The sequence below is a fragment of the Rosa rugosa genome, chromosome 6, assembly GCF_958449725.1.
Source record: "Rosa rugosa chromosome 6, drRosRugo1.1, whole genome shotgun sequence".
NCBI lineage: Eukaryota > Viridiplantae > Streptophyta > Magnoliopsida > Rosales > Rosaceae > Rosa > Rosa rugosa.
Window position 1 is genome coordinate 13,814,472 of NC_084825.1, and position 23,817 is coordinate 13,838,288.

Genomic DNA, 23,817 nt, shown 5'->3' on the forward strand with positions numbered 1-23,817 from the left:
TTCTAGGTGATACACCGAAACGCGGCTCACCTACTAATTAAACAGAAAACATAGGACTAAAATAACAATAATATACAAAAAATGTTCAAATATACCTTACAACAAGATGTGTTTCCTCTATGGTCTCCATTCTAGAGAAGACTCTTCAAAGTTATAAATTACATATTTCCACCATTTTCTGCTGCAATTTAGTTCATTTGTTTTTGAACCCTTGATCTAATCCAATTCCCCCCCCCCCGTTTTTTATATTTTTATATTTTTTTTTAGAAGAAACAATAATTTCATTAATGTAGTAATCTACAAAGAAACCTGCCATGCCTGGCTTGATAAAAGTGAATTCTCCATGTCTCTAAAGAGCAGCTAAAAGATCAACCCTCGCATCCAAATTTCAACTGTCTAGTAACGAAACTCAAACGAGCAGCCAAACTCCCCTTCCTTCAACTGTCACAACCGAAAGTCAAGACGTGTAGACATCGTCGCCTAGTGAAGTAAAAACCTTGAAGTAATGAAGTAAAAAAATATGGCCTGAATAAAAACCACAATCCGTTGAGACAATCGAGAATCCTTGTTGAAAGCTCTGCAGGTATTAGGCCAGCCAACCATGAAACTCCAATCCCTTGCCTTAGAGATTCCCCAGATCGATCGACAGTAGTGTCATGCCAATCCTTCAACAACAAAGCCCAAACAGACGGAATCCGAACAAGTAACAGAAAAACAGAAATGGAAGCTTCACTGAGAGTCCAGAAGCCTCTCTCCGATTGCAGCAACACCGCCGCCGCCTCTACGCAGTCGTCCACGGCCTCCTCCGGCATGATCAAACGCCAGAACCCGACTCTTTCCAAGACACTGTTCGCCTCCTTGACTATCAAAAACGACGCCGTTTCGAACCTTAGGGGATCCGCTCCTTCTACTCCTCTGGTTTCCTCCTCCGTTTCAGAGCCTTCTTCATCAGTGTATAGTCGAAGACAAACGGCAATAAAAAGGAAGAGTAGAGGGAAGGAAAATGATGTACCATTCAGTTGCCCTCCTACACCAAAAACCGGGGAAAGAAGATGGACGTAACATCCAATCCGAGATGGCTTCCACTCCTACACATCGCATTTCATCATCACCAACTTCTGATACTAAGGTATCAACTTCTGAATGAAAGACCGCTAGTGCTTCTTATCGATGAGCAAAGCAGCCCAATCTTCTCTGTATAGTCAGAATAGCGTGCAGTTGACCGGTTGTGAAGTAACTCCCATACCACCACTTTCCAGTTTTAACATCTATGCATGTATATCTTTGATAGTTATAAATATAGCTGCTTATGTAAAGTGTCTGAGCGTACAGAGTATTCAGGAAGAAACTAGCTCACTGTTTACGTATAGTTCATTGTGCTTGGCCATGATATCAAGTATATAGCACAAAGTTTTGGAAAGAAAATGGTGGCAGTACTGCTCACTCTTCTTTACTGCTGAAATCGCTCAAAATCTTATCGGCCGGCAAAGCGGAGACGGACAGACCACGGTCCTAAGCAAGCTATCTTGATGAAAGAAAATATAAGAGAAAAATATATGTTACAAGTACATATCCATCTTTTGTTCGAGTCTACTTACATATTTGAATGCTACTTTGTTACTTCTAAAAAAAAGGACAAAGCCGAAGCTAAATGCGCTGTCATGTTAGCAATAGTTGCCATGGAAAAAATTACTGTTGCGGAACCCAAACCCTAACCCCAGAAACTGAAAGGAGAGAGAAGCGGAAACAGGATAGCTAGGTAACCATCTGAAAACTTCCCAGGGATAGACAAACTCCCCGACGCAGATTAGGAAGTTTGAAATTAGGAGGTTTGCAGGTTCATATCTAGTCACTTCTACGAAAGAAAAAGAAAGAAAGAAAAAAAGAGTAAATGTTACTAGTAATCTCATATCATACAGATTCAGATTCAAAACATTAAATATACAATTATCTCTATTTAATTACATTAATTTTACAAAAGGCTACTCATGAAGGAGATTTTAATATAGCAAGTAATAGCCCATGACCATTTGGCAGGGAGTATCCCTTTCGTGAGCTGGATCTCCTGAGTTCGACTCTAGGAAGACCGGTTGTTGTGTAACAGAAAAAAAACGATGGTATGAAAAATAATATTTATTTCCGGAAGTGAATATTAACAACAGCTGGCTGCAAGTATAAAGTCTGCTGAATAGAGAGAGCAAGAGGCAAAAATGGATGAAAGAGGAATGAAGAAATCTTTTTTGTCCGGCTGTCTATGCTACCAGCTTCTGGACCTGTTGAAGATAACCAGAGCAACATTTGTTTACTTCAAAAAGTTACAAACTAAAACTTAAAAGCAGAGCCTCAGTGGTTTACATAAAAATGTAATGCTAACTATTCAAAATCTCCATAACTGAATGATGTAAAATTTCCTCACAAATACCAACACATAAGCTTGTAAGAATAATGTTATGCAGGTCCAAGATTCTTTTTGTCGTTTCAATATAGGAGACCTTGAATGCTGACTGCTTAGTACGTTAATATGAGATTCACCACTCTTTTGGGTCTGCAACACAAAGTAATCTTGATATCTAATCGTACATGTTTAAGTTTTCCTTTTAGATCATCCTTGCAACACAAATTAGATTGCTACAATGTATGTACAGATGTATGCATGTATTAAACACAGTTATGGGTAAATGACAAGTACCTGGTTTAATCTTAAATTTGAGGGTATACGGTTGCCTTCTTAAGATGAACTTGATAGGATGATCTGTTGACTGCCTATGCCGATCGGTTGCAGAAATTAACTGCAAAGTAGCATATTTGAAATTGTGAAACCTTAGGGGATTGACTTAACAATACTGATTGGCCCATAATTGATCAAACATCACAACTTGCCTTGTATCACATGTAAGAGAAGACTATTAAAATCAGTAAGGCTGTGTTTACATGTCTATTCTTTGATTCTTATATTCCTAGTTATCTCAACTATGAGATTCAATTTTACATATTTATTTTAAACATACGGAGAGAGATTGTGATGCAAGATATAGATTATGGGAAATTCATAACAAGAAAATTATTCTTAATTGCTTACTAAGTTTTGGTAATTTTATTTTACTACCAAATGTAGTTTAGGCCTTTAGCTCGTAGGTTTTATTTTGCTGAAGATCTTGGCAGCATAAACGTCTACTAACAAAGACAATTCCTCCATCTAAGGGAAGTTTAGAACAGGAAAAACCTACTGATCTTTCTCTTCAATCTAAAACAATGACCATTCCTCCAGAACTTTGCCTTTGTAAGTTTTATCAGTTCATTCCTATTTATAATAGGAAGAGAAAAGGAAAAGAAAAGGAAAGAAAAGAAGCAGCAGACACAATGGAAAGCCTTAGTTTCAGAATCAAACCTTCTCATCAAATCGAAAAAGAGATTGGTCAAAGTAGGGAGAAGGGCTCTGCGATTGGCAATTAAAAGGCAAAGAGGCTAGCATCTTCTTCACAAACTGCAGGTTCATCAGTCGATTATATGTGAGGTCTGGGAACACAGATAAATACCCATGCAACCATAATATCCATAAATAAATCTATCAAGCCTTAATGATGGCAAACTAATTGTTAGCCAGGCCTGTTTATGACATGCATGCTACTATTTCGGATGGGGAAACTTCACCTGCAAAGAACTACTTGCTTTATTTTTGACACATCTCAGCTGCTCCCGAGCATGCATGTTATTTGAGTGAGATGACACAAAATTCATTGTATATGAATTTCTCGATGTTGCATGGAAGTGATCATAGAACTGCTCAAACAAGAGATAAAGCTCATCTGCCGAATTCTACAAGTAAAATTGTCAAATACATCAAGTCATATTCCAACAAATACAGATATAAGAAGAAAAAGGAAAACAATTGTCACTGAAAGTAACCTGATAAAAAGCTACAATTTCAGTCGTCTCCATGTTATATACCGCAAAAAAGGCTGGGTGGAGATCAGTATTGCGTGATATCTGCTTCAATTATATACAATAATAAAAAAATTAGTCAAGTATTCTGATTGCACAAAGCTCAACACGCAAATGCAAGCCACGTTTTGATGCTACAATGAATGGGGTGATTCATTCGATAAAGCATGTGGGCTCAATATCCTAGAGCAATTGATCCCTTCCCTAGAGTGACCCCATTGAAGAGGGAGTATAAAAATATATGATACAAGAAGAATCTCCAAAACATTAAACTGCAATTTCTTAGACCTACGATGATGATGAACTGAATGCTAGAAAGAAGATCTCACCACTCCCTCTACACTACCAAACTTTATTAGCAGGTGGTGCCGGTCCAAGAATTGTACCTGTCCAAGAGTTGCGTATAAACAACTTGTTACATGTCATATTGGATGCGCATTATCAAATTTTCCTGTTATATAGAACAGTGAAAAAATATGAAATCGAATTCAGACTTCTCAAAGCATATTAAAGAGATATATTTTGCATTAAAAGAAATTAGTAAAAACCAGCATTTAGGCCCTACCTTCCAGATAATCAAGTCAACATAGTCTTGGAAATGGAAATAGAACTTCTTCTTCAGGCCTTGGACCCTCTAAGAGTAAAAATGTCATCAATTAGCTAACTGAATTAAGTATGTGCTTCAAAAAAAAATCCCAAAAAGGCTGATTGGTAATAGACATTGGCAAGAACAACATATAATTGTAATGCAGCAGCCACAACTTGGTTAGAAAAAAAATATCCTCTTTGGAAGCCTAAGACTAAGCCCAGCCTATTTTGGTCCAAAGTAAAGTCTCCATGGCATTTAAGGGTCTTGCAAGACCCTTAAAGGCTGATTGGTAATAGACATTGGCAAGAACAACATATAATTGTAATGCAGCAGCCACAACTTGGTTAGAAAAAAAATATCCTCTTTGGAAGCCTAAGACTAAGCCCAGCCTATTTTGGTCCAAAGTAAAGTCTCCATGGCATTTAAGGGTCTTGCAAGACTCATTTTTCAGTTTTATGAACAGTATTTATGAGTCTAGTGCTTTTAAGTGTCTAATTAGTCTTAAGGTGAGTACTCAAGGGTCTTGAGTATGTCTTTATGTCTATTCAAGTCTATTTATGTCTTTAGTATTCAAGGGTCTTGTTATTACCAAGTCTTTAATTGAGTCTTCTGGTATTCTAGGAGTCTTATGTGTTTAAGGCCTATAAATATGGCTACCTATTGTAAACCCAAATCAGATTGGAATGAACTAAATTCAAGTTTTATTGAAAGGCTTGGTGCCTGAATTCTCTCTCCTCCCTCGTTCTATTTTTCCCTTCTACAGCTAAAATCCCTCTGTATCTTTTAAAACCTTTCTGCATTCTTAATCTCCCGACATTCCCCAACCCACCATCATGCTCTCATCAACTGTTGCTCTGTCCTGCATCAAAATGTTCCTAGTTAAGCGAGCTTACTCAATTTATATGGAGATAACTTCTGTATTAATTCTCCGTCACCCGTCACCACCATGCCTAGGTGGATATGTATGATATACTTACATTTTGATACTATGCCTATGTAGAAATATTACACATCTTTCTACCTAGAATTGAATCTCGCTTTTATCTTGAAACTTTTTGTTTTATGCACACAGTTCTACTTATTTTAGTGACATGCATAAGATAACATGTAAACGAATCACGACTAAAAAAACCAACATAAGATATGCCAAGGTCATATGTTGCAGCAAAAAGGAAAGCAGATACAAAATTGGCTATAAATGAGTCTAGGCTTAAGGCCCCAAGCTGGGACCAAACAAGCCATTAGGAAATCCCATCAGTAGTATCTACACACATCTGATTTGGCTTCAGGACCAATATAAAACCACCAGAGTATGACCAAGGGAACTGTTAAAAGAGGCATGACTAGGTTCAGAGGGAAGGGAAGCCATCCAGGTGTTATATCAGAATCAGGGTGATTGTATAGGACCTAGATCAATAAATATATAAGGAAAACACGACAGCTAAAGTTGCTCTATCAGCATTAATGGAAATGTGTAAGACTATCACCATTAGTGCTGTATAATTATTGTAGCAACACATAGAACATGAGTAAAACACTGATGGAACTTCAAAAGTCCAGTATATAATAGTAGCAGCAATGAGTCAAGAACATGAAATGCAAATGGAAGCAAGCTAATATATACTTTTCTGTACCACAGAGCAAAGCTTCTATAACATTACTTAAAAAGAAAAGCGCATAAGACTTCAACCATTCTGCTTTGTTGACCGAAATTACAGCATATGCCTACAATGAGATGAAGTTTATAAAGGCAAATTAAATATACAAAGAAGAGTGATAGAGATAACCAACCAATGTCGGATCTGTTTCTTCATTCCACATTCCTCTAAATATGAAAGAAAGCAACCGCTGTTTGAGGCCACTATGAAAGCAAGCAACTGTTGTTTCGTGAATATTCTGCAACGAATATAAGAGTTGTCAATCAAGTGCTCCACATATCCTTTGCCAAAAAAAAATAATCAAGTGCTCCACATATCAAACATTACACAATGTATCTAATTACCAAAACTGGTGAATGAGATGATGAAATATGGAAGAGATTAGTTACTAAATGTTTGGATAACTATTGATGGTAATAGAAAATATCTTTTTCTTTCTATAAGAAGAATAGTTTCAGTAGATATACTCTGGAAAAATACAACAAAGTGTCCATATACACAATCGCAAAAGAAAAACAACCACATAGCATAAACAAATATTGAACAAAAAAAAATTGCACAAACAATTCAGCAAGCTGCAGTTCCTAATTCCTTGAAGAATTAAGAATATCTGTAAATGCAGAGACCAAAGTTGACAAAACCCATACAAGGGAAATTTGCCATACCAAAACAAATCTGCCTCCCCTAATTTTCCTACACAGCATTTTCTTTATACTTTTTCCTTACAAAAGGCACACTGTTTCTCAATGTGTAATGTAAATTCCAGGATCATCTGACTCCCCTTGCATCAGAAAAAAGAAGAAGAAGAGCTTATTATTCAAAGATAAAGCAAGAAATATGATTACTGTTCTGTGCTCCCTTTTACACAATATAAACCAAGTAATGATCACTCCTTCGGGACCACATAATTTTTACCTAACAAAGCCTTCCATATCATCTAGGATGGATTGAAAAAAGGGGCAAACACAGCTCATAATAAGCAAACTACATAGGATTTGCAATGGATACAACAAAACAACTTCTATCAAAGGTAAGAAAGTGGAGAGCTAAACAGTTTTGGGATCTGCTAAACTTCTTTAAGAATAAAACTCCACCCTAACATCCAACAACTTAGCTAGAAGCATATTATGGGGAGAAAACAATCTAAAATTTTGGCCGGGACCCAGGACATAGTTTATAGTACTGTATTAATCACTCTTATTATGTCAAAATTACTTTAAAACAAAAATACCAATCCAACTGGCATCACAGCGGTTAATATCTACATTGGGGTTGGGGGTTGGTTGAAACAAAGACTTGAGTCACACGGTCACACCTACTTCTAAAACTAAACTAACCCAGCATTCTCAAGATTATAGGGTAACAGTTAGAGCTGTGGATATGTTTTACATTTCAATCTCTTTGATGAAAAGTGGACAAGTTTCCTTTTCCAGCATTTAAATTTCTCACATCTCCATCTGCAACTGCTTCCATCACCAGACCAGCAGTGTTAACTGGGCAGAGCATGATTAGGGAAAAAATCTCCTTTATGGAAGCCCAGACTAACCTCTTACTCCTAAGAGGACTTTAAATCTAGAATAGTTGTCCACGATTCCTGGGTAGTTAAACCACCTTCAGAAGTAGCATTGTAAGAGATCAAATCTCCTGTTTGAAGCCCAGACTCAATATCTTACATCTAAAAGATTTTATTGCAAAATAGTAGTCCACAGCTCCAGGGTAGAGAAAACGTAATACTATCACATTCATACAAGGAAAATGCACAGCTTCAAGACTGCTTTATATATAAATTGAACAATGAGGTTGCTCCTATACTGGAACTCTGTTGATGCGAGATGTAAGGCATTTGAACCGCATGACATGGAAGTAATGCAAATTCCCAATACCCTAATGACTACGGAAAAATACCTGTTATCTTGTCATTTCTAACTAAATTCTATTTGTGCATGTTATCGAAAATAATTACAGCAAACCCAATTGTTTTATTAAAACATTCTGTGAGAGCGTTTCACCAATAAGTTGCACACCAAACTTTATACTTAATCTTTCAAAGTACCACAAACTAAAGTGATAACATTTGACCTCCTCAAAGAAAGAGATTACATTTGAGTAGATGGCTTAGTACGTTCACCCTCCCATAAATGTGATTTATTTCATCTCTTATCTCCTCTCTCCAACATCCAAAGCGTAAGGAATAAACAATCTTAGCTCAGCAAAAGACAACACCGGTTTCTTCATAAACAAAGAGCCTAAATTTTCTCTAGATTTAGACAAGATGTTAACAAAACCCTTTCATCTAAGTATTACACAAAGGCTTGAAATATATGTCACTAACCTGCACGTGTGAGTTGAGAAAAAGCTCATCATCTTCACGACAATATGTCCCAATTGCTCGTACATCAACAAGGTTTCCAGAGTCTCTGATTTGCAGAATGTGTAGTGTTTGGTAGCGAAGGGACACAATTGCAAGTAAATCATCGTACAAAAAGGCGCCCGCATTATGGGCCAGGTTAATAAAATCATGGTGAAAGGACCTCTGATCCAGTACAACTCCATCCTCCAATCTAATCATCAGAAAGAATACAATCATTAAGTCTAAACAGAACCACTAATGTCTTACACGATAAAATCTCGGAAAAGTAAGCGGACCTCAGGAGGTGAAAGGTTATCTTTTCTATTGACGGGACTCCCAGCACAGCTCCTCCAACAGGCGTTGCATCATGAATTTGTCCGGTAGAAGTAGCAAAGAGTCCGTAGCGGTTACTCTCCATGTAAAGAAAGAAGTCCTTGCATATAAGCTCATTGGTACAAGGGAGTGACACACTGTACAGCTGCGTAAAGAAGCTCTCGAACCTCCTCGCTTTCGGAGGAAGATCAGTGCTAGTGCAGTCTCCTTTGCAGGAATAGGAAAGCCAGGTAGGTCTATAAACAATCAATTTCTGATGATTTCTACTGAAACATACGAGGTACTGACCATCCTCAGTGAATTTACGGAACAGATGGTCCGGGCACTCAACTTCATACATGGTATAATTAGGGACTAAATTCTCGTAAAATCGCCTAGCATAGTGAACCTACAATTACAATTACAGTAACCAGAAATTAGCATTTTATATAATTTCAACCGAATAATAATCAATCAAACACCAAAGCCAAGAGAGGAAGAAGAAGAGGAAGAACATACAGCAGAGCCGGGAGCCGGAGATGAAATTTGGCGGTCGAAAATTCTGGTGGCAACATTGTGGCTTCTGAACATTACTACAGGCGAGAGTGAATGATGCAGACGAAATTGAAATTCGCTGAGAGTGGTGGACGAAGACGAAGCAACTCGCAAGGTCTCAAATGTGTGGTTATCGGTGCAAAGGCGTAACCCTAAGAATGAAATTCGCCATTCCCGGGGTTTCTCTGTGTGTGTGTGTGAGAGAGTGAGATGACGATCAGTTTGATATGTAGGCGGTACGCGATCACTGCTTTAGCACCATATATATTCTCCTTTTTTTCCTTTCCTTTTATTTTCGAGCTGGAAAATTATTTATTGCACTAACAGTTTCTATTTTTTTTTTTTTTATAACCAAGTACAGTATGCAACTGACCTTCATTAATAAAACTCCCACCATATGTACTTTAAATGGATCTCTGCTGCTATAAATGGAGGGGGCATTTTGGTCTTAAAAGAATTCACTAAATTTTAAAGTGTCCATAATACCATTACATAATATAATTATTAAATTAAGAGCAACTCCAACAGTTTTTAATAATTTTTATATTATAGGGAAGCAAGAGTCAAAACTTTAAGCAATTTTTCTTCTCCAACTCCAATAGATTCTCTATTTTACAACAATCTCTAAAATCTCCATAATTCTTTCTTAAAATTTTAGAGATTGCTGTAAATTTAGGGAATTTTGTTTTCTTTTTCCTCACTATCCCTAAAATGGGGATAGTTATAGGGAATCTGTTGGAGCAAAATAGGCTCATTTTTCCCTAAAATAGAGAAAAATCAAAATATGGGGAAGCTGTTAGAATTGCTCTAAGTCAATAAATGTAAATAGACAAAATTACGCCCAGTACCATTTGGTCTAGTGGCATAGTCTCCTCTTCGTAAGTGGGAGGTTGTGAGTTCGACTAGACCTCGTCAACGGGCAGGGCCGGGTCTTATTACATTTTTAAATAATAACAGGTCAGGCTGGGCTTTATTGTAAATCGCAAGATCCAAGCCCGTCCATATAAAGCAGGTCTCGTGCGCATTTTCGGGCCGAGCCTTGCGGACTTTATTTTGAAATAAATCTTTCAAGATACTAATTTTTTATAAACCTATATTTATATATCATACACTCCAAAAAGCAACCTAGCTCTATCAATTCAAAGAAAATGGGAAACCCAACCGTTGGATGAGATTATTACAATAAATTATGAGTGTGGTAAAAAATTTAGCCAATTTCACCATATTTTCGAATCAGATCGAATTGGTCAACCGTCGTCACTTGTATGTCTTCTTGGTTGACCAATGGCATGACGACCGCGAAACATGCTTATTTTTTCACATTACGTTTGTAAATATTTCATCGATGGATGTGCGTGGACATAAAATAAAATTTCCAATTTTAATTACAAAGACGTTGGCCTATATCAATTTGCCCCCTAAAGTTATATGACTTGTACATTGCATTTAAATTGTTGAGGTTCATTCTAAAGCAACCATGATGTGGAAAATGAATTTGGAGAAACCAATCGCTTGATGGAGAGATTGTAATGTTTAATGGTGGTTGTAAAAAATCCAGCCACTTTGGTTCTCGTTTTGAATTCGATCAATTAGGTCAAACTTGGTTACTTTTATAAATCTATATTTATATATCATACACTCCAAAGGGCAACCTCTATCAATTCAAAGAAAATGGGAAAACCGACCTTTGGATGAGATTATTACAATAAATTATGTGTGTGGTAAAAAATTTAGCCAATTTCACCATATTTTCGAATCCGATCGAATTGGTTAACCGTCGTCACTTGTATGTCTTCTTGGTTAACTGATGGCGTGACGACCGCGAAATGTGCTTATTTTTTCACATCACGTTTGTAAATATTTCATCGATGGATGTGCGTGGACATAAGATCAAAATTTCAATTTTAATTACAAAGACGTTGGCCTATACCAATTTGCCTCCTAAAGTTGTATAACTTATACATTGCATTTAAATTGTTGAGATTCATTCTAAAACAACCATGATGTGGAAAATGAATTTGGAGAAACCAACCGCTCGATGGAGAGATTGTAATGTTTTATGGTGGTTGTAAAAAATCCATCCAATTTTGTTCTCGTTTCGAATTCGATCAAGTAGGTCAAAGTTAGTTACTTTTATAAACCTATATTTATATATTATACACTCCAAAGGGCGACCTCTATATATTCAAAGAAAATGGGAAAACCGACCGTTGGATGAGATTATTACAATAAATTATGAGTGTGGTAAAAAAATTTAGCCAATTTCACCATATTTTCGAATCCGATCGAATTTGTCAACCGTCGTCACTTATATGTCTTCTTGGTTGACCGGTGGGGTGACGACCACGGATACGAGGCTTCGGATACAATAATAACACGCACTACATAACGAATCCGTGAAATTTTTCTTTGATTATTTTGGACATCGGAGCTATTTTTAACAATTTATGGAAGTGTAAAGTAAATAAAATAATGCTAATTAAATTAATTTAAGGGCTTTTCAAGGCCGGGCCTGGCGGGCTTTTGGCGGGCCGGGTTTTAAACCCCTAAACCAAGCCCGGCTCTCTACCCACCGGGTCGGGCCTATTGCGGGCTTTTATGCGGGCTGGGCTAGGCTTTGAGCCTGCGGGCCTTGTGGGCCTCCATCGGCCCACTTTATCCGCGGGTCGAATGATGAGGCCTAAGTTCGACTCACGAAAGACTAATTGTAGCATTTGAGTTGTTTATCTGATAAAAAAAAAATAGACAAAATTACAAAAGTGTGAATTGAAAAAATAATCAAACCACAAGTAAATCCACAATATAAAATAATAATAAAAAATGAATTAAAAAAAAGAAAAAAAAGAAAGGGGAAGTGTTATGTAAACATAGGAATAGTGGTTATCTGATCTACAAGTAAATTCTTTGTTTTTTGTTCTTTTGATGAAGAATATGAACAAAGAGAGTGAGATTACACTCCCCTTTTTATAAACCACACTCCCATTATCTCCTTTGTTCATTAAATTTTTCAAATGACCCCTCATCTTCTTATATTTTTCTTGCCACTCATTGCATTCCATAAAATAATTGTATCTCCTTTTTCTCTATCATCTTCTCTCTCTTCCCATATCAACTCGTAGACCAAAAAGATCCTCTATCTACCAGTCTAGTTATTCCTAATGCAATGGTTAGAATACTTCGAGTTCAACTTTGATAGACCAGAAAATGGATAGAAGATATTTTTGATCTTCGAGAAGCTGGTGATTATTGAAAGATCTCTTCGAGTTATTCCTAATAGTTAGAGAACTTTGATAATATTTTCGATAATCAACTCGAAAAGCTGGGCATGCATTAATGTCATCTTCAACGCATTCGAATGGAGCTGGGGTTGATTGAAAACATGGGATTGGAAATTGAAAAAATGGGTTGATTGAAATTCTTCGATTTAGAGATAAGGTGATTTCCACCTTAAATTTAGGCTCCTTTAGTGTTCTAACCATAGATTAGAATGTTAAGCAATGGAAGCAGAGCCTTCATGATTGAAAAGGACGAGAAGAATAAGTTTTCCCATATAACTCAAAACGTGAGACTAAAGAACAGAAATGAAAAAAAAAAAAAAAAGGATGAAGAACTAGGGGTATTTTTGGAATAAATGGCAAAGGGAGTGTGGTTTACAAAAATGAGTGTAAATTTCATTCCCCATAAACAAAGGCTAAATATAGTCTCCCCTAAAACAACCAAAACCTAGAAGATCATGATACAAGGCAGTAGAAGCTGAAAGAGGTAGAGTAGTTATAGCTTGCAACAATTTGTGTATGTCCAATATCTGTGATTGCATTTGTTAGGAAATTTGTTGGCCTAAATACTGGTTACTACCTTGTGGTTTGGGTCCAAAATCAATTCAGTCTTTAGACTTCTAATTTCATCAAAAACACTCATGTACTTTCAATTTTGATATAATAGGCCCAATCCATTAGTCTTTCGTTAAGTGAGTTCGTTAACTTGCTGACGTGGCTCATGTGGGGCCCATATTTTATAATATTGTGAGGTTAGTGTGGTGGTTTGTTGTGTGACTTGTACGTAAAAGGTTGTGGGTTCAAGTTATGACCCACTCCTAAGCTAACTATGCATGCCACCTCAACACCACTTCATAAAACATAAGCCCCACATGAACCATGTCAGCGAATTAACGGACCCACTTAACAGAAGACTAACGGATTGGACCTATTAGATCAAAATTGAAAGTGCAGAGGTGTTTTTGATTAAATTAAAAATTCAGGTCCTGAATTGATTTTAGACCCAAACCACAGGGTAGTAATCAGTATTTAGCCCAAATGTGCTTGTAAGTAATGTGGTGAAAAATGGAAGAGAGCTTCAAAATATCCTGAATGAGCTTTCTAATTCTCCATGGAGGGGAAATTCTATTATTTATGTTGTCAATCAAAATTTTGGAATCACATTTGTTTCTGGTGGCTTTCTCCGGGTACCTCACACAGAATGCTGTACCGCCTGGGGTACCGATCCAACTCCTCTATCCTGAACCAAGAACACAACGTTAGAGGGATAAACCGTACCGGACGGTTTACGCCTCTCTGATGCCTGAGTGAGAAACTAATATATAAGTAGATCAAGTAAATAGTGGATAAAGGAGTTATTACCCGTAAAAGGTGGTTGTGCTAATGCTTTAATACTCAAGTAAGGGAAAGGGGTTTCCCCTATCTTTGATGTGGGACGCATGTTGTCCCTTTGCAGCCTTATCAGCCTTCTGGTGTATATTTAGATGTACTGTGCTTATCAGGTCCCGAGCCCCAAGTGGACGTGGTGTCGTCCCCGATGAGCACCGTCATGGTGGGTTGTGAACCTACGACCCGTGTCCTGGTACCTGGGTCTCCCTACAGGACTAAGTTGACTGCCAAACCTAGTGAACTACCTAGTAGTATGTACAACCTTCAACTTGGATAAATTTATATCCATGAACTAGAGTTGCATGAAGTCCTACTCTTAAAGCTAGAGTTTCTACTATAAGAACATCAGATCGACCAAGATGCTTTGAATTAAGAAGCTAGAATTGGTTTACCATATTCATCTCTAATGACAATCTTGAAGCACAATTATATCTTTCCTTAACTAAACCATCAAAATTCAGTTGTACATAATTAGATGGAAGAGGTTCATTAATTTAATAATGTTCTGATCCACTACTAGAATTTTGTTCATAGACATCGGCCCAGAACCGATGTTAAACTAATTTTCGACCGATGTCTTAGTGGGTGTAGAGAAAGATATAGACATCAGTATAAGCGCGTTTTTAACCGATGTCCCAGACAACAACCAACATCGATTCTAAAAAACAAATCGATGTATAATCGTTATAATCATCATATTTTTGTATGTTAGGTATGTCTAATTCTTCATATTTTCACATTTTATGCTTAATAAAGTATATGTCGAACAATACCTACGTGAACATTTGCATCGATTTCTATTCCAGAAGCGATGTCCAGTACACTTGTAGACATCAGTTGCCATGAGTATTGTTTGTTCGTGGGCATTTTTACATGTAGCTTGACACATTATTTTCTTAGGAACGATGTCTGTATCTTTAGGCATCATCGGTTTTTTTTTAAGGACTGATGTTTCATTTAACACAGCACATCGTTTTCATTTAAGCAAAACGATGTTCAATGGTTTTATGTACATCGCTTGCTTTTTCTAGAACCGATGTGTTGTTTCATTGTAGACATCGCTTTTGTTTTGTAAAATCGATGTGCACTGGTTTTGAGTACATCGGTTCTGCGGACACAACTCAATACATTAATAATCATAAGACATCGATTTTCATTTTGATACTGATTTCTAATCTCTCAAGTGACTTCGTTTTCCTTGGCATTACTGTTTTGTTATGCTTTTATATACTTCACTTCATTTTGACAAGCGTGATGAGCTAAGTTTGCATCTAGCTGCTGCTAGGAAAAGAAATGCATTTCATAATCATCCAAAAATTGGGGCTTTCCATTAATTTTCTTTCCAAATTCATGATTGAACATATGTCACAAAAGAAAACCCCAAAACCTACAAAAGCTAGCCTAGAAACATATGAGCAACAATCTACAAAATTTTAACACCAAACTTTGCTTCAGAGCAAAAACTAGTCTTGCTCAAAATTCATCTTGGTAGTCAAGTGCAAGAGAAATATGTATTAAGCTAAAGGTTCGCATGAAGTGAAGTTAACAACGGTAACCAGACCAATGTGACTAGATCACCTTATCAGGCTTGCCCATCCATTTCACTTCACACCCTAGCTCTTCATATTTGGCAGCCAAATATTTCACAACTTGTAATCCAAGGCCCTGCAAGAGAATGACAAAGTCAGTTTCACAGTGCAACATAAACCTAATGACAGTGATTTTTGGTATTACTAAACTCAACAAAAAGAAATACTGACATGACTGAGCTTAAAAGGTACTAAAAAGGAAGTGAATCTCAATACACATAATTCACATCGGAATACCAAGTGAGAAAAAGCATGACCACTTTACCTTATCACTATCATCTCTCATCACATTAGTGGTCAAAGCCATCAACTTTTTCTTGCTACGCTCTGGCATTTCTACCAAGCTAATCTGCACAAAACCCAAGAGAACCAAATGCAAATGCAAATGCACATCAACATTCAAATCAGTATTATGCAAAGATAGTCTCGATAATACTCAAACAATTCTAAATCTGCACAGAAAATACTGAAAATTTCCACTCCAATTAAGCTGCATGATGCCTCACCCCTCCTTGTCCACCCCTCGCTACAAGGATTTCATCACCTGGCTGGGCTAGATCACGCAACAACGTCCCTCATTTCCTCTTCACAACAGTACCTAACACGAGCACAGATTCATATATAAGCCAAATGCACATTAATCACATTCACCATCCTATCAACATAGTTCCACTAATTACTAATGACACTACAGAACATATCAACTCCGAATACCACCACTAGCTCCATCTCGTGCAATGGCTAGCATACATAAGAGGCACAGCAACCATGTCTGTAAGAGAAATAAAAGAAAAACGTAGAAGTAAAAATGATAACTCATAAGATATGAATCTAATGCAGTATCACTTCAACTAAAATCATGGAGTAGAAGTTTTAGCTAATATCTGGAATCCAATGGCATCATCAGTAACAATTACAAACAAATAAAAATAAAAATAAAAAATAAAATAAACACTTTTCAGACTAAAAACAAGTGTTCCTCATGATTTTTTCGGATATTGATCAAAATTAGTCAACCTTGTAATTGACTGCTATACAAATGGACTAGTTACATCTGTGACTACAGTAATTTTAAGCATTTATTTGGATCGTCTGGTCGAGATTGACCGAAGCAAGAGGTATAAACTCAAAGTCATCATCCACACTTCAATATTCACACGAGAAGTAATTCAGTAATTTGGGTAATGTTAATTTGGACATAACAGGAAAAAACTAAAGTTAATCAGGAAACTTGGCAGCCCAGACTTTGGTTTCATAAAAATAAGTACGCTAAAGTTCTATCTTGTCTGTAGAGAAAGAGATTGATCAGGTCACCCCTATCCAGACAATAGGCATTACTAAGAACCTATATAAGTAGTGAACATGTTTATGTACAGAAATGAATGCCAACTGCTTACCTCTGTTCCTACTGCAAACTTGTCAAACTCAAACACTCCCATTGGTCCGTTCCAAATGATGGTTTGAGTGGTATCAAGTGCATCATTGAATGTCTTAATAGAGTCTGGTCCAATATCCAATCCCATCCAGCCATCAGGGATGCTTGAAGCTGGAACAATCTGCAAGGACCAAACCAGTTGCTCGTTACTCTCTCATGAAGTGCTACTGAAGTTAATAAAAGAATAGCAAAATACGATTGTCACTGTGTATTTTTAAATTTAAACTCAATATTAGATGCAATCAACCAAAATCAGCTAGTTTCCAACAAGGTATAGAGCATTAAATGGTAGGTGAGCAAATCAAAAGCATAGAATTGTAAAATGTTAGCTAAAGAAAACAAACCTTGCTGCTTGCATCAGGAGCAAATTTGTCTGCAATTATGACATCAGTGGGTAGCAAAAGAGACACTCCCTTTGCCTTGGCCTTTGCAATGAGTGATGTAGCGAGTTCTAGCTTATCCTTTTCCACCAGAGATGAACCCACTGAGATACCCTGTGCCTTGTAAAATGTGAAGATCATTCCTCCACCGAGAATTAAGTAATCAACCTTCTCTAACAGTGACTCGATCACTCCAATCTTGGATGAGACCTTCGGACCACCATCAATGGCTGCAAATGGCTTTTTTGGGTTTGATACTGCCCCAACAAGATAGTCGAGTTCCTAAAAGAACAACAAAACAAAGTGAATAACGTTGAATCCAGAAATTGATGCCGGGGTGGCATTCAAAGGGTTGATAATATTAAACAGGTAATGCTTTCGTCATTTTTATTTAAAAGGCTAAATACTGATTACTACCCTGTGGTTTGGGTCCAAAATCAATTCAGTCCCTGAACTTCTAATTTCATCAAAAACACCCCTGCACTTTCAATTTTGATCTAATAGGTCCAATTTGTTAGTTTTCCAATAATTGAAGTTATTTAACTAGTTAACGTGGCTCATATATGGCCTATGTTTTATGATGTGGTGTCGAGGTGGCCTGCATAGTCAATTTAGGAGTGAGTCCTACTATTAAAAATAAATAGTTTTTCAACAAATAATCCAACTATAACTTGAACTCATAACAAAATATTAACGAATTGGACCTATTAGATCAAAATTGAAAGTGCAGGGGTGTTTTTGATGAAATTAGAAGTCCAGGGACTGAATTGATTTTGGACCTAAACCACAGGGTAGTAACTAGTAATTAGCCCTTATTTAAAAGCACATAGAAAATAAAAAAACATTTTACGTTAGTCAGATATCAGCAATTATAGTACTGTATGAAGCATCTGCAAGTGTGACAATCTGTCCATGCCCATGCTAACTCCAGTTGCATACTTTAATTTAAATACAACATTTCAGCTAATGATAATTCAGGCTTCAAACTACGAAATTAGAATTACTCGAAGGCTTAAAAAAGCACTGCAGATAACTGAAAGTCAAAGATACAGCAGAAAAAAGAATATAAAGCCTCACCTTCTGCAAAAGAAAACCAGCTACAGATGGCCTTAAGAATTTTGTTACACCCTCAGTTTAAGCATGGGTTCTATGTGCAGTTCCGAATGCATCATTGACAAAAAGATCAGCTACAGAGGCGAGCTTCTTTGCATGCTCAGGATCGTTCTTCTCCTCCTCTTTGTAAAACCTCACATTTTCAAGAAGAAGGACACCACCATCAGGAAGTGAAGCCGCCAGCTTTTCTACTTCTGGACCAATAGAGTCTTCAGCCTTCACGACTTGTTTTAGTTATTATATACAAATAAAAGGAGATGTCAGTGTTTCAATGACCACCTATTCATCACTGTTACTTTGCTTTTTATTCTTTTTCCCATTTTTCAACAGGATATAAATGTCTACCTGAATGCCAAGAAGTTCAGACAGTCTTGGCACAAGAGGCTTCAAACTGTACTTGGGAGTGACACCCTTGGGACGTCCCTGTAAACACAGACATATTTCATTAATAACTAGGGAAAAGAAGTGATCTCATCTACTACTATTCTTAGTAGTTAGAAAGTTCTGGTGTTCTGTATCATATCTAGGCACAGAAAAAGAAAAGGCAAACAATTATAATCAACTAAACAGAAGCTTAAGCAACTAGCACAAGTGTAGAAACACGCTAAAGCAGTTAAAGACTCTCCCTTTATTTTAAGGATCCAAAATTAATGAAACTATGAAACCGCTATCCAACCTAACCTAAGATCTCACAACATACTATAAAAATAGCTTTCAAAAACAATAAACCAACCATAGAGGTACATGGGCACCAAAGCAAATATAATGACAGATAATCGATATTAACCAAGTAACCAGACATAAGGATCTACAATTGATCTGCATAGATCAAACCACAAATCCATCACAAACCCACATGCAAATCTAACTACTTAAACCCATAAGATCTAAACAAACCTAGATATCCGATCATCGAAAAAAGTGAAAAGAGTGAAGGAATACCAAGTGGGAAGCGAGGATGACTCTGGCACCATTTCCGAGCAAGTACTTGATGGTGGGGACAGCTGCTCGGATTCTAGTGTCATTGGTGATCTTACAGTCGTCATCCAAAGGAACATTGAGATCAACCCTAACGAAAACCCTCTTGCCATTGAAGCATCATAGCAGATCAATGTGATCGATTTTCCCGATCTAGTCATCTAGATTCTGCTGGCCGCCTGGCCATGAAAGTAGCTCCAATCTTGGCCAGACCAACATATTCAGATTATCAGGATACATTCATACATACAATTTCATTACTCTAAGGAATTCAATTTCAATTTCAAATGGGTGATTCATGATTCAATCAGATTAAAAAGAAGAAGATAAGAAGAGAAGAAGAAGAGGAAGAGGAGTAGAAGAAGATGGAGAGGGAGACCGGAGAGGCAGAGACGGAGAGTCGGGGACGGAGAGAGTCAGAAACGGCGCAGTTGAGTGCAGCTCGGTTGCTGTGTTCGGGTTTAGGGCTCCAACCCCGACTTCGGTGGGGCTTGAGAGGAAAGAACCATTCCTCTTTAATTTCTTCAGATCGAGGCCGGGCTCTGGATTCAGAGCTATTACTTCAATTTTAGATCGAGGTCGGGATCTCGGCGCTTCAGATTCCGCCTGAGAATGGAGGAGGGAGGATTGTGATGGTGATCAGGAGGTGGAGGAGGAGCTCTAGTTTAGGAGGAGCTCGAGTCTGGGTTGAGAACACTGAGCTTAGGGTTTGTGTTTCAGTTTTGGGGTCGGGCGCAATTTTTTTTCTAAGTGTGAAAGTTTTGAGTTTTAGTCCCCGCTTCTTCATTTCACTTAAAAGACTTAGCGCGTTTTGCAAAAGTAGGTTCCCGCAAATTTTCAAATAAAACTTTTAACACCGGTCATTTTAAGACCCGATGTTAATGATATACATTTAAATCGGTATTTTTGTAAAACGATGTTACATTACTTTTTTACATCGTGTGCAAGTCTGACCGATTTAAAACATGCGATGTCTATGAACAGATTTCTAGTAGTGTGAGCCTTTTCACATTTAGGTCTTAAAAATGATTCATTTGCTTGGTAATATTGATTGATCATATTGGCAACAATGTAAAGAATTTCAGTAGGAGTAGTTTGTTTATTTTTAAAAACAAGTTCATTTCTTAAATGCCAAATACAATAAGAACAAAAATATTAGAAAGATTCCACTGATACATTTCCAAGCCATAGAAAAGCATCTAGTCTTTTTAGCAATGAAAAAAGAGGCTTTTCGAAGATATTTAGCACTAACAATTTTAATATACCAATTTAGAGGTTTAGTTAACACCTTCCAACCCAATTTAGCTAGGGCAGCTTTATTAAACACAGAGCTAGATCTAACTCCAAGGTCTCCTTTATTCTTTAGAATGCAGATATGAGACCAAGCAATTGGGGGTGTATATATGCATATTATTACCCAGAAGCAATTACGATATGTACTATCTAATTGAGTAGTGATTTTTAGTAGGACATTAGAACAAGAAAGAACATGATTTGGCATACCTGACTTGATTTAAGAAGAGTCAGTCTGTCTCCTCTTGAGAGTGTATAAGATTTCCAACCAGCCATTTGTTTTGCATCTTTAGTATGAGGTCCTTTGTTTTTACTCGATCTTTCCATAAAATATTATTATTATTATTTTTTTTTTTGAGGGCAACGGAAGACTAATCCATTGATGGTAAATCATACGACCTCACTCGGTCAAGCATGAAGGGTACAGAACACCCCTCATATTACAACGCATGCTCATGAAGAGAACTAAATCTAAAAGAAATCCAGAAAACTAAAGTCCAAAAGACTAAAAACCTAAAGGAACTGCTGAAAAAACAATGCAGAATTTAAAAACCCCCTAATCCTACACTGCCCCAAAATGGAACCAATGTCCTGAACATCTTGACGCCTAAGACCCTTCTGGTGTACGTCGCAACATTCAACACACCCACGGCAGCATGCTAGGAACAGGTGCAGGATAAAGAGCAGGACAGGCCACCCCCAAGAAGCCCAAACCCGACCGAGAGTGAGAAAATAGGGGAATTGGACTAATTAGGCCCAAATGGGCTAATCAGACCCAATTCACTAGACTACAACTCGGCAGCCCATAAAGGCAAAGGCCAAGACCCGCTGCCCAAACCCTACGTTCCCAAACCCTTGCCGACCGGATCTGGAACCTCCAAGAAGCCGTCCACCACCCCCTCGTCAGTCCGGTGGCCTCCCCAGGCAGGGGGCCATAGCAACCATCGCACCGCCTATCAAAACTGCTCGCTGCAACTATCTAGCCCTGCAAACACAAACCAAAGCCTTAGTGGACGTCTCCTCCTCGCCGAGCCGCCCGAAGAAGGTCCGCAAGGATCCGAGCCGCCTTCAACTGAACGTCGCCGGTCGTTACGCGCCCTGACAAAACAATCCGAACCGACGCCGTCTCACGCCGGCGTCGTCTTCAACCCAACAGCACCGCCTCAGAGGAGACTGTTGTGCCACAGTACGACGATGGAACCAGATCTGCAAACTCCAACCCCAGCACCAAACAGCCCGATCCTATCACAGGTCCGACGCCTCCACCAACAAGCCTGCTACGTTCACCGAAAGAAAACGACGCCGGAAGCGCCCTATAGCGTGCAGAAAACCCTCTGGTCGCCGCCGCCCTGCTACACGAAACCCTAGGTTTCGGTATACTAAGCTCCGAGTTTTTCATAAAATATTATTATTGATTCCTAAGTATCTGCCAATATGAGGACTATATATGTTGGACATTCAGAATTTGAGAAATAGTATTCACTAGTTGCTAAGCCCCCGAGTTGCGGGGTTGATTTTTGCCTTAATTATTTGGCTTGGCTAGGACTATCATAGTGGTTAAGAACAAAATGATTTTTCCTACATATATATATATATAGAGAGAGAGAGAGAGAGAGAGAGAGTTTAAAGAAGTTGTTAAGTTTTGGTAGCTCTTGATGGACTACAAAGTAGAGAAGTTCTGAGAAATAATGTTTGTAACTCACGAAAGTATTTCTTTTCTGCAGAGGTGGGAAATATACAAAGGAAAATTGCATTTAACTTGAAGATCGACTAGCGACTACAAATACAGGACAAAAAGGTAAAATACATGGACAAAATCGTCCTATCACTATTCATTGAACAGTAATTAATAGTAATGAACAGTGTTTTGGGGTTTGCCTTTTTAGTATAGAGTATAATGTGTGACAAGAAACATTATTGAAAAAATATAAGGAAGATTTAGTGGCCATAAATGTCGTTGAGGTATCATGAGAGAGGGGATGTATTGGCATCTAAAATTGTTGTTGTGGCATCAAGAGAGTGGGGATGTACTTGTGTTCTAGATATTGACGTTGATGATTAGAAATTCTCATGTTGTGTTGGTGTTCTGTTGAGTCTATGTTTCACACCCATTGGCTATCGATGAGTGTTATGGTATCTTTCCAGGGCCATCGGCGAGTGCTAAAGGTGACCTGTGCAATTATTGGATTTTCTGGTGATTTTATGTCATGGTAAAATCAACTTAATCTCGTAGTTGTGCCTCTTGAGTGCTATGGATAATGTTAACCTAATGCCCATCTAGTGAGAGCTACAGGTGAGGTTCTAGTTGTTGTTGTTGTTGGTGTTTTTTTTTTTTTTTTTTTTTTTTAAAAAAAAGAGGATCAGAGGATTTCACTCATACCCTCATGGTGACTCGAACCCATGACTTTTTTAAAAGAGGTTCTAGTTGTTGTTACTTTTGATAATTATTAGATCTATTCAGGTTGATTTTGCATTATTGCTAATTGAGTATTTCATACTAAATTGAATTGCATGGTTTTAAATGAAAGAAAAATTTTGGGAAAGAATTAAAGCTTTGCTTTTCTTTTCCTTTAATGCATTTAATTATTTTTGTTCACTCACTCTAACGTTTTCAAATGCTTTTTATTAAGCCATTCGGTTTCACATTGCCCAGTGTTAGCTGAAGTCCGGCACGATAGGAGTTGAGGCATAATACCACCACTTCCAACTTTTGTTTGTAGGTTCTTGTTTAACCTTCTTGTACCATATTTCGGCCAGATTGTTTAGACTGCTCTAATTCCCAATGCTTAAATTGTAGTATAACTTAGTATTTGAGATTTTAGGGTATTTGACCCATTTATATCATTACTTCAAGTTTGTAGTTAATGTGGGAAGTATGCAGCTCTTATCTGTTTGAGGTTGGATGATATTAATTAGAAGCATATTAGGTAGTCTATTTTAAGGATAATTCTGTCGAATT

The 23,817-nt window shown here is 37.5% G+C and overlaps 1 protein-coding gene, 1 long non-coding RNA gene and 1 pseudogene across 2 annotated transcripts; all 3 read right to left on the reverse strand.

Annotated features, from left to right (window-relative positions):
- Positions 1 to 1,878: 1,878 nt before the first annotated feature.
- Positions 1,879 to 9,656, reverse strand: LOC133715998 (light-mediated development protein DET1). The gene is made up of 11 exons (XM_062142726.1): positions 9,371 to 9,656; positions 8,836 to 9,260; positions 8,522 to 8,750; positions 6,323 to 6,427; positions 4,508 to 4,576; positions 4,272 to 4,328; positions 3,907 to 3,987; positions 3,652 to 3,816; positions 3,389 to 3,484; positions 2,690 to 2,789; positions 1,879 to 2,273 (listed from the first exon to the last, which is right to left on the reverse strand). Exons 1-11 carry the CDS (start codon positions 9,440 to 9,442, stop codon positions 2,134 to 2,136), a joined length of 1,539 nt encoding a protein of 512 aa, XP_061998710.1. The 5' UTR covers positions 9,443 to 9,656; the 3' UTR covers positions 1,879 to 2,133.
- A 4,929-nt stretch (positions 9,657 to 14,585) lies between these two features.
- LOC133713642 (uncharacterized) lies at positions 14,586 to 16,259 on the reverse strand. The gene is made up of 3 exons (XR_009848168.1): positions 16,166 to 16,259; positions 15,925 to 16,008; positions 14,586 to 15,735 (listed from the first exon to the last, which is right to left on the reverse strand). It is a non-coding gene; the product is annotated as an uncharacterized LOC133713642 (long non-coding RNA).
- Positions 16,260 to 16,359: 100 nt separating this feature from the next.
- Positions 16,360 to 21,134, reverse strand: LOC133716259 (phosphoglycerate kinase, chloroplastic-like; annotated as a pseudogene).
- Between the last annotated feature and the right edge of the window lie 2,683 nt (positions 21,135 to 23,817).

Coding starts and splice junctions, on each gene's coding strand:
- LOC133715998 (XM_062142726.1), bottom strand. CDS start 9,442: ATGTTCAGAAGCCACAATGTTGCCACCAGAATTTTCGACCGCCAAATT. Junction 9,261..9,370: donor CTCCGGCTCCCGGCTCTGCT/GTATGTTCTTCC, acceptor TTGTAATTGTAG/GTTCACTATGCTAGGCGATT. Junction 6,428..8,521: donor TTCTCAACTCACACGTGCAG/GTTAGTGACATA, acceptor TATTCGTTGCAG/AATATTCACGAAACAACAGT.